Source organism: Copadichromis virginalis, linkage group LG5 (assembly GCF_057382275.1).
Source record: "Copadichromis virginalis isolate Kocher_CV1m ecotype Utaka linkage group LG5, C_Virginalis_male_GT1.1, whole genome shotgun sequence".
NCBI classification, from domain to species: Eukaryota; Metazoa; Chordata; class Actinopteri; order Cichliformes; family Cichlidae; genus Copadichromis; species Copadichromis virginalis.
In genome coordinates this window covers 27,376,076-27,387,218 of record NC_140622.1, presented here as the reverse complement: position 1 = coordinate 27,387,218, position 11,143 = coordinate 27,376,076, and the positions used below count along the sequence as shown (strand labels likewise).

General features: G+C 40.2%; 2 protein-coding genes across 3 annotated transcripts; one reads left to right on the top strand and one right to left on the bottom strand.

Annotated features, from left to right (window-relative positions):
• The first annotated feature begins 681 nt into the window (after positions 1 to 681).
• Positions 682 to 7,150, top strand: pde12 (phosphodiesterase 12). Its single transcript, XM_085457156.1, has 8 exons — positions 682 to 1,621; positions 1,960 to 2,387; positions 2,467 to 2,572; positions 3,256 to 3,400; positions 5,024 to 5,102; positions 5,205 to 5,327; positions 5,479 to 5,684; positions 6,550 to 7,150. The coding sequence occupies exons 1-8, from the start codon at positions 1,050 to 1,052 to the stop codon at positions 6,667 to 6,669; spliced, it is 1,779 nt and encodes a 592-aa protein (XP_085313282.1). The 5' UTR covers positions 682 to 1,049; the 3' UTR covers positions 6,670 to 7,150.
• Positions 6,934 to 9,989, bottom strand: LOC146709930 (putative C-type lectin domain family 20 member A). 2 transcript variants are annotated; one of them, XM_085457158.1, is made up of 5 exons: positions 9,835 to 9,989; positions 9,371 to 9,745; positions 8,861 to 9,265; positions 8,701 to 8,780; positions 6,934 to 8,224 (listed from the first exon to the last, which is right to left on the bottom strand). In XM_085457158.1, the coding sequence occupies exons 1-5, from the start codon at positions 9,872 to 9,874 to the stop codon at positions 8,102 to 8,104; spliced, it is 1,023 nt and encodes a 340-aa protein (XP_085313284.1). In that variant the 5' UTR covers positions 9,875 to 9,989; the 3' UTR covers positions 6,934 to 8,101. The 2 variants fall into 2 exon arrangements, with proteins under 2 accessions (XP_085313284.1, XP_085313283.1); XM_085457157.1 differs by having other exon boundaries at positions 9,371 to 9,989.
• Between the last annotated feature and the right edge of the window lie 1,154 nt (positions 9,990 to 11,143).

Genomic DNA, 11,143 nt, shown 5'->3' with positions numbered 1-11,143 from the left:
TGCAGCTGACCTGATAGCTGGCACCAAACCTGGTGTGACATACTCTCAGCCCATGATGAAATTTTTTTTTAAACTGACATTTCTAAACTTTTGTAATTTACCCATGAGAGGATTTCTGTTTTTGTCTTAATAAAAATATAAAATAAAAACTCTGGTTTCTTTTATATTTGTAGTGTTTGATTAAATTTTTTGCTTTTGAAGACATAGCATAATAATTGTTTATAAAGCTAGGTGTATGTCAGCTATATGTACTAGTCTCTTCAGTGAAATACAAAAAGAAAATAACAATTTGGTTAGAGGAACTACTTTTTCAGCGTCACTCTGAGACGGAATATTTCTAATTTTAGAGATGTTGCACAAATGGAAGAAAGCAGTCTTACATATTTGTTTAATATGTGCGTTGAAGCACATGTCTTGGTCAAAAATGACTCCAAGGTTCCTCACAGTGTTACTGGAGGCCAAGGTAATGCCATCCAGAGTAAGAATCTGGTTAGATACCATATTTCTAAGATTTTCAGGGCCGAGTACAATAACCTCAGTTTTATCTGAATTAAGAAGCAGAAAGTTAGTTAGAAAGTTATATGACCTTAAAAATATATAGCTTATGTTTCTTATAGGTGTAGCAGGAGTATCACAATCACAGTAAAGTAAACGAGTCTCTGCACTGAAGTAATTCTGATTCTGTCCAGTGGGGGCGCTCTGAAGCCTGTGAGACGAAACATCCAGCCAAAGAAGAAGAATCTCACGCTCAGATGAGGAAAGTGCTGCCTGTTACTGAACTTACAGATGAATTGTAAATATTGAAACTCGTATCTGAACCAGCAGCTTTATCTAAAAACCACGTGTCATGTTTAGTTTTAATCTACAGAGCCGGACCTGAATAAACACGTAATTTTAACGGTTTCCTGTTGGGGTTGGTTTCCAGCTGATTAGCATCGGGCTAACCGGTGTAGTTACTGACAGCTCTACCTGCTGGTAACCGTTAACGTTACCTGTCCAGGTACTCTCCCGTTCAGCCCTGCTCTCCTGTTCTTGCCGACGGGGCCTTCATGTTGAACCACCTCTCCACTGCTCTAACGCTCTTCACCCGCCGACTACCCGCTTTCTCCCCACGGACTTTCTCCGGAGCCCTCCGCCGCCTCTGCAGGATGGAAGCGGCCGTGGTGAGGTGCCTCCCCGGGGAGCCCAAGCTGACCATCTCCTTCTGTCTGCAGGGCAGCCACAAGCACATGCTCCGGGACCAGGACGAGCCGCTGGGCAAGGTCCTGGCCCGCATCTCCAACGGGATAGCCAAGAACCAATCAAAAGCAAAGAAATCCAAGAAGAACCGGGGTCAGGAGCAGCCGGATGAAGCTGCGGAGCCCACCGTGGTGAAGCTGTTCTACGATGGGGAAGAGGTGCCGGAGACGGTGCTGAACGCGGAGGCTTGGCAGGACGGCTCCGTGCTGCAGGTGGGAGATGTTAAATATTCAGTGCAGAGGAACGCGCCCACCTTCACCACCGCGGAGCTACCGGTGTCCTTGTTGGCCGGCTTCCCCGTCTGCCCCAAACTGGAGGTGGAGTTTGGGAACGTCCAGGACTGCGAGTTCACCTGGTTCAGAGAAAACTGCCCACACACGAGGTAAATACCCAGAAAAGAAGGTGTAAATGTGAAGCAGAGATTGTGTGGTGCAATCCAGCTGTTTCAAGAACTGCATGCCTTACACGGTCTTATCAGGCGAGTGTTGGGTCTGAGGAAGGTCTGCTCATCTCTACCAAGCTGTTTTATTGACACAAAAACATCGATAAGTTTGCCAAAGGGTAAACAAACCTTTAAACTGAAGTATTTTTAACACCCTGGGTGTAGAACTGTACAGCTGCCTTTTCTGATTTTGTTATAAATCAGGTGATTGTTTGGGCACATTAATAATCAAATTGATTTGACATCCTGCAATCTACTTCTCTTTGCTCTTGTTCCAGGTCTGAAGCTCCTGGTAAAGCTTCAGATCAGGACAGTGGTTGGACTCAGGTTGGATGTGAGAGAGTTTACATCCCATCCAATCAGGACATCAGCTTCAGGCTCAAACTGAGCTGCACACCCAAAGATGGAAGCCGTGGTGGCCTGGCCAAGGAGCTGGTTTCTGTGGGAGCTGTGGAGGCTGGACCAGGTGTGTGCTTGTTTGACAACCGTCATGCTTTCACAGCCAAAGTCACGGACTGGCCGACTGTGAGAGTGGTGTCGTACAACATCCTCGCCGACATCTACGCCCAAACGGACCTTTCCAAGACGGTGCTGTACCCGTACTGCGCCCCCTACGCCCTGCAGCTGGACTACAGACAGAACCTGATCAAAAAGGAGCTTGCTGGGTACAACTGCGACATTATCTGTCTGCAGGAGGTCGATAAAGGTAATCACTGATAAAAACACAAAAATACTGATGATTTAAAAAAATCTTTGACATTAGTTGTGCTCGCTGACCTCTGCAGGAGTGTATGTGGACAGTCTGACTCCAGCGCTGGATGCCTTTGGTCTGAACGGTGTTTTCAAGGTCAAAGAGAAGCAGCATGAAGGACTCGCTACCTTCTACCGCAGGTTAGGCCAATCACCAGCCAGAAGCTAGATTAACCTTAACTTGCTTGATAACTTTATCACTGGCAAAATAATATGCAGAGCCACATCTGTGTTTGTTTGGTTGAAGTTAATAATTAGTGGATGTTAGATAGTGTTGCTCACTATTGATGCCTGGAGCAGAAGAGAGAGGCATTAATGCGCTTAGAAGCGAGCATAAGCAGCGCATTTTTTTTAGATTTTTGAGTAAAAAGCCAAACCCAGCTTCACTCCACAGGCTGTTAAAGATAATGAAGAGAGTTGGATAAAGTCTCAGTTTTTTTAAGATACATTACAGTCTGTAAACAGGCCAGAAATAAAAAGGTTTTAGTACATGAAATAAATTTTGTTTAATGCACTTTAGTATATTGTGTGTCTTACGTGACAGTCAGTGTTGATAGAGTAGCGAGCACCTACAAATAAGTGATTGTGAAGAAAGTATTGAATATCTGAAGTATAACAGAAAGGCCTCTTTATTTATGTGCAGCCCTAATGGCAATATCACATGATTATGAGCCCTGCAACTGGTCAACAGTCCAGACTTTACCCCGCCTCTAGTCCTATGACATCTGGAATAGGCTTCAGCCCCATGTGACCCTGAATTGGATAAGCGGAAAAAGTGGATGGATGATGATTATGATATTGAAGTGAATCCTATTGTGCTGTAGGTCAAAGTTTCGACTCTTGAGCAGTCACGACATCATGCTGAGTGAGGCGTTGTCCTCTGACCCCATGCACGCTGAGCTTCTGGAGAAGGTTTCTGCTAACGGTGCCCTGAAGAATAAGATCCTGCAGAGGTCCACCTCGCTGCAGGTACTGCTGCTCACCATCAAGGCTGATTAACTGTTATATTTTAGCTTTGGGAAGGAGTGATGCGACATTTTGTTATTGCTCCCATCCAAGTATCGGGTCAGCAGTCTGGAGGTCTTTCAGACCTACTGCACTCACAACATTTTGACTTTCTTGTAATTTTTAAGTAGTTTTAAGACATTTCAAGCATGAAAAATGCGTCAAAGAAATACATTAAAATACCGTAGCTAATTTTTGTTACCAGCAGACACACCCACTGTCACAAAAAATTAATTTCTTCACAGTTCTTTAGTCAGTGAAATTTATGACAATAACACTGTTTGACAGACAAAAAATACTATTTTTGCATGAACAAGGTGATTCTGAAAGTGTCCATTAGCTCAAAACTTGGCATGTCTCCATGTGGTGTGCAGTGTGTGGTTCATAAAACTGGACAAGTGGAGTAAAGAAGAAGTGATAGGTCTAAAAATCTGTCTACAGTAAATGAAAGTCACGTATTTAAGAAATGGAAAAAATGTATGGAGGTGTTCAGCAGAGAGGTACAACACAGTATCTACAGCCATTTGTAAAATATGATGGAGACATTTCAGTGTTGGGGATTTTGTAAAAATTCATGGAAACATGCGCACAGAAAAGTACTATCGGATTTGATCCAGCGTTCAATACTGTCTGGAAAGCATTCAATTACTAACAGTTTAATTTTTCAGTTTAATAATGATCCCAAACACACTGCTAATGCAGTAAAAGTACCTTGATAGAAAAATTCCCATTGGAGCATTGTCGCTCATGGATTGGCATCCTCAGATCCTAGACCTCAACATTATTGAAGCAGTGTGGGATCATCTTGACAGAGAACACTAGAAAAGACAGCCAACATCCAAAGAAGCCCTTTGAATGTCCTTCAAGAAGTCTGGAGAGCTATTCCTAAAGAAATTACAGGAATACTTGTTCAGGCTGTTTTGAAGAATACAGGTGGCCATACCAAACGCTGACTTTCAAGATTGTTAAAACTGTACAAACTTTTTTTTAAATTAACTGTATTTCCATGTATCAATACATCACTGCACCAATTTGTCATTTTCCTAGCAAAATATAAAAAATTAAGGAGGTTCAGGACTTCTGCACAATACTATGTTTGCAGACTTTAAGAAACATTTTAGCACAAACACCGGCTCGTTATGTTCAGTGTAATACTTCTTGGAAAACTTTAATTACACTTAGGGTAACATCACATATTGTCATCAACATTTCACCTTACCTGTCTTGTGTATGTGTGTGAAGGTGTACTCAAATCGGCTATATTTACATGTAAAATGATAATTCAGGGAGAGTTACAGACAACAGGAGATCATCTCTGCTCTTAGTCACTCTTGAAGTCTCTGTTTGCTCACACAGCAAACGGAGAGAAAGGAAAGAGAGAGTGCAGCTGCTGCAGATGAATCAGAATTTGCTGTCCGTGGATGTTTTGCTAAAGTTTGATTGTTGGCTGTTGTCTGTTTGAGATTTGTCCTGGAATTTGATTCTTAAATATGTGAAAGAAATGCCCACTACAGTTAAAAATCAGCAATTTATTCAGTCATGAAAAGAAATGTTTGTCTAGTCACTGAATTGTTTGTTTCCCTGCAGGTCACTTTCCTCGAGGACCTGAATAAACCCAGCAGGAAGGTCTGTGTGGCCAACACTCACCTGTACTGGCACCCGAAAGGTAAAATGTCCTGTTTACTTCCAGGAACACCTGAGTTGCTCATTTTAACCAGCAGAGATTGTCAGTACAGACTTCTGAGAATTGAATTCATTTCCTTTGAAGGGGGGAATGTTCGCTTAGTCCAGATGGGCGTGGCTTTGAAACACCTGAGTCGTGTGATCAGCGAGGTCGCACCTGGAGCCCCGCTGGTATTTTGTGGAGACTTTAACTCCACCCCAAATGCAGGTAACTCCAGAATAGTACCTACAGCTGAATCTGAGACTGTTTACAAAAACATAATGACCCTCAGGTCAAAGTTCATCTTCACCATGTTTGGAGTTTTTTTTAACACAGTCTTTATCAGGTTGGTTTGTTTCTTGATCTCGTCCCCTCTCAGGTGTGTTTCAGCTGCTCAGTGAGGCTGTGGTTCCTCCGCAGCATGCAGACTGGAGCAGCTCGGGGCCGGAGGAGTCCTGCAGCATGGAGCTGCTCTCTGACATCCCCCCTCTGCTGAGCGCCTGCGGATTGCCGGCCTACACCAACTATGTGAGAGGGTTTCAAGGCTGCCTGGATTACATCTTTATACAGCCAGACTGCATGCAGGTACTGATGGCAGAGGATATAGGAGAGACACATTTTTGTTTTAACAAGCTCTCTTATGGGAATGTTAGTGAATTACTATTTATTTATTTTAAACTATTTTTTATTTCATTGTCTTATTTTGTCTTTTTGTTGGCTGTTATGTTATCGATCGTGGCTCAAGAGTTGGGAGTTCGCCTTGTAATCGGAAGGTTGCCGGTTCGAGCCCCGGCTTGGACAGTCTCGGTTGTTGTATCCTTGGGCAAGACACTTCACCCGTTGCCTACTGGTGGTGGTCAGAGGGCCCGGTGGCGCCAGTGTCTGGCAGCCTCGCCTCTGTCAGTGCGCCCCAGGGTGGCTGTGGCTACAATGTAGCTTGCCATCACCAGTGTGTGAATGTGTGCGTGAATGGGTGGATGACTGGATATGTAAAGCGCTTTGGGGTCCTTAGGGACTAGTAAAGCGCTATATAAATACAGGCCATTTACCATTTACCATTTAATTTTCATATTTATTTTACTCTCTTTTGTGCACAGGTTTGTGACTGTCTACAAAAAGCCCTTAATAAATCAGCTTTACTTACTTACTTTACTTAGAACATCTTTTAGCCAAACTATGCGTACCACTCAACCAAATGAAATCTGTCTTTTTAATTATTGAGATCTTGAGCGAGCCACTTGCTAAGTTTGAAGTAAATCAGAAAAGAGTTTGTAAAACGGGTGAAGAATGACAGATTTCTCAGATTTTCACTAAGTCAAAGATGAGGAACAGAAAACAAACTCAATGGAGATTGGTTATTTAAAAAAAAAAAAAAGACGATAAGGTAAAAATGGAGTCAGGTGTTCTTTGTGTGAATAACTGATGTAACACATATATGGTGTGTGTGCAGGTGGAGCAGGTGATCCCTCTGCCCAGCCTCGAGGAGGTCACCACCTACGAGGCTCTGCCCAGCGTGGCTCACCCCTCTGACCACATCGCTTTGGTTTGTGACCTCCGGTGGAACCCCTGACCCCTGACCTCCAACCATGATGGACAGAGATGCTTAAAAACACAGAGTGTGAGATTTAATCTGTGTCCCTGCAGGTTTACCAAGAAGAACCAAAGTCAGCAGAAGCTCAAAGGATCAGACAGAAGAACTTGAACCACAAAACCACAACACAGTGAAAGTTCATGTGAAATTATTCACAGTCCTTATTAGACAATAAATTATTTTCATCACTTATATTCAGTGTTGGAATGAGAAAAGTAAGTAATTGCAGATTTTGAGAAGGGATTTAAGAAGGGGATTGATTAAATACTCAAAAAACAAACTCACATTACTGCATCACAACAGTTTGATGATTAATGATCACTCTGAGGTTATTCACTTTATTTCTGGGTTAATAGATAAATATTGACCTTTTAAGATAAGTATTTATTATCATTGTTGCCAAGTGTACTGCTCAGTGGGCCTTTCAGTTTTTAAATAAAGTCTACAGCGCTGACTCTCACTTGTTGGCTTATTGTCATATACTTACAGACATCATTAAAAGGAGGTGAACATCCTGTGATGCTTAAATGATTTGCTCACTATTGTGACAATATCCTCGAAATATAACTTTAATTTAATTTAGTCCAACTTTTACCTTCTTAATTTAACTTACAGCTTTATTTACAAAAACGGGTAAAAATGTGACAATCTTAACAAATTATATTTAGTATCCAATGAACAATATCACATATTCACAGTTCAGATGAGTAAAGTAAGACATATTTAGTTTTACATTTTTTTTTTAGAAGAGCAGGAAAATGATTCTTTTTATATTTCTCTAGGAAGCAGTTTTGAGTTGCCTGGTTTTGGGATGTTCATGCACTTAAAGGTAGCGCTCCATGGAAACAGTAACAAACAATACAAGTCAGCTTTTTGAATCATAGAAGGTGTTACACCTGAATGTAGGTAAAAAGGACAATAACAAATGTTTCTGGCTGAGTTCACCGAACAATGTGATTTCATTTTATTTTAAATTATTTCCATTGTTGTTTTCTGTATTGTCCTCAGCCTCTCTCTGCGCACCTCCACTGCCACTTGATCCAGTTCATTAACTGTCATTATGTCTCATGGATTTAAAAAAACCCACTTTTTGTCAAAAACAATAAATCTCATACAAAAGCAGAATTCTCTCAAGCAGACAGAACAAAAATCTACAGTTTTAACCATAGTCCCACACAGGACGTCATCAGGAGTATTAAAACCATGAAAGGATCTTTTAGTCCAAAACAAAACACTCTGATGAAACAATAATAAAAATTATATCTGATTATTTTCATTTCACCAAGGTGACAAATGTCAATGGTATAATTTGCATAAACAAATACAGAGCAAAACCACAATATGTACAGCAGCTTCATGTACACTAAACATCTGAGTTTCAGAGAAGTCGCAGCAATGTTGGTTTCAAAATTCACAGCTCAGTTTTCTTCTTTGTGAGTACTTTCCTGTCTTTATGGAAGACGGCTCCATCAGGCTGCTCTCTCCACTTCACAGTGATTCCACTCACTCCTTTCTCCTTCAGTCTGTCCTGGAGCTGAGAGATCCAAACATTACACACATGTTTAAACAGAGACTAAAAACAAACAAAAGCCTGTTTTAGAAAAACAAAACATCAATAAATTTATTTTCTGACATTAATTCATACCTTTGCATTTGAATTGGGCCGATTAATGTATACAGTAAAATCACATTTGTAAAATACATATTTTACATATTAAAATCATATACAGTAAAATCATATTAAACGTTTCAGAGAAAAGTATGGAAATTATTTTTGTCATTTATAAAAGGGTTTTTTTTTTCATTTTTAGATGTCATAATTTTATGAACATTTCTCAACATTCAAAAATTCAAATTTACAGCCTTAATTTTCACGCAGCAGCTTGCTCATAGATGCTGTGAAGAAGAGATGAGGACAGGCAATCACATAAAATTAAAGAGCTGGGTGAAACTCACAGCACCTACACTAAAGTGCAAAGGTGATGAGGTGAAGTTTTAAGGCAGACTTGCCTCTTTCAGGAGTGTTGCTTTGGCAGCGGTGTCATTCAGATTCACAGAGGAGTCCTCCAGCTTCAACCTGATTTTTATTACTGAGACAGAGAGGACAAAAGGTGTCATGGGGAGTTTTCAGTTATTATATTTTTGTGATATCAAAACTGTAACTTTATACCTTTTCTGTAAACAATTTCTTTTTTGGGAGCTTCTGTGGTTTCAGGTTGAGGAGCTGGCAGGTTGTCATAGCAGACAAATGGTCGTTGTGTATTATAGGGCAGTAACCTCCATTTTCCTGATCTCTGCATATCTGCAACCCCACGCATGGCATTTGAAATGCCAAATATTTTTCCTGATTCATCCCAGTATCTGAATGAGGAGTCTCTGCCATCGACCCAGAAAATTTGAGGATGTGCAATGCGGCCGGTCCATATTTCAGTCCCATATGACACCAGCCTCTGCGCATCACTGACAGAAAGCGAACTGTCAACCAGGTCTGTGAAGTTCTCCCTGCAGTACCGGAGAGCTCTGAACCAGTCCATGCTTTTATTCACAAAAACAAATTCAGGACTCTGGTAAGTTCCTGCAATTAGAAATTGTGGTTAAATAAGTCATGTTGATTTTCCTGTGAATGAAAATAATCAAAACAATCTTAATGAGAAAAGAAAATGCTTTGGTATTTTCTTACCATTGTTACAGATGAATGGGTATTCCAGTGAGCAGTTGATATACCAAGACCAGTACCAGTATGGTGAATTCACTAAAGCTTTTGTACAAAAATAGTAAACTGAGAAGGGTTCATTTTTAGTTTGATTTTCCCATTTCCAGAAATCATCATTGATCTGAGATGCATATCTCCAATAAAAATTTAGGTAAGCACCAATCCAGACCTCAGAGTTGTAACCAGCAGATGAAACTGTTTTGTTAAATTGTTTCATTTCTGTAGCGTTTTCGAAGTTGGCCAGGTCTGTGTAGTTCACTCTACAGTAACTCCGAGCCGCACGCCAATCTAAGGACTTATTAACAAAGTAGTACTGACGGCATCTGGAGAAGATGAGACACCCTGTGAGGAAAAATGATTGATCAACATCTCTGAACATGCAACCTGGATGTAACATATCAGAGTGATAAGCACTGCCAAAAATGACTGACCTGAGAGACAGAAGACACCCAGCAGGATCTTTAGAGTCATGATGCTGCTCTGTGAACTGTGAAAGAAAACTCAGCCTTTATAATAATAAAAATGCAGGGAAATCCCACTCCTGCTCCATGTTCCTGTTTCTGAGAAATGTTATGGGTGTGTTGATCAGTTTATGCAAAATGTGTCACAGAGACTCCTTTATGGAAACAACATTAACCAGGTTTGTTTAAAACTGCTAAAAATTCAAACTTCAGGCTTAAAGTAATAGAAATGATTTTAAATGAGAGTGTTTTATCTTGTGTTTATCTACATTTATTTCCAACTGCAGAGTTTTTTTCTTAAAATTTCAAGAAGTATTATTTATTTCAGTCATTGTTTTTAATGATACTGCACAAGAGTGAAGCTAATCTGCTTGATTTTAGAAAAATATGCCACCAAATCATGTCACTGAATTACCGAAGTTATATATTTTTTATTTTCATTATTTGATTGAACCAAAGAATGACCTAAAACAAAAGATATGACTGATGAATCAGTTAAAGGAAACATTTAAAAGGCATTAGAAAGATTAAGTTAAATGTTTTAACATTTTACCATCAGATGCTTCACTGTGTGCATCCTGACCGTCTTATAGAGCAGTTGTGGCTCAGCTGATAGAGCAGGTCATCTGCCAGTTAGAAGGTGGGAGGTTCAGTCCTTGACTTCTGTGAATCTGTCAAAGTATCCTTGGGCAAGAGCCTTAACCTCAAATTACTTGTGATGTATCCACCGTAGCATAAAATAATGTGATTTGTAGTATTTCCAGAACATATTTTGTTTTCACACCAGTGATGAATTCCTCAGTAAAACTCAAACATGTTTCGGTAAGATCTGGGCTCATGTTGAAAACCTTCTGCACAAATATCACGCATCTACAGTGTTTGAAGATACGTTTCAGTAATCAGCTGAAGTTTGTTCTGGATGCTAAATTCCCCTAAACAATGCCTCTAAACACAGGCATTGTTTGTTTAGTAACCAAACCTTTTCTTTGTCTTTTTGAACAAATAAATAAAAGTCCTAATATTGGAGCTCCTTCTTTTTTTCCCCATTTGTTTCATCATGACAAGAAACCTGTGCCACTGCTGCTCACGACACTGGTTTTTGAAGATCAAATTTCATAAATCAGTCACTTTTGAATTCAGTCATTTTCAGAGGATCAAAAGTAATTGGACAATTTATGGGTAAAATCATGGCCCAGAGAGGCCTGTTCACTCATTCAATCTCTCGGGGAAGTAGGTATAATTGTCTTCATACAGAAAGTTTACAAGAAGATATAAACGA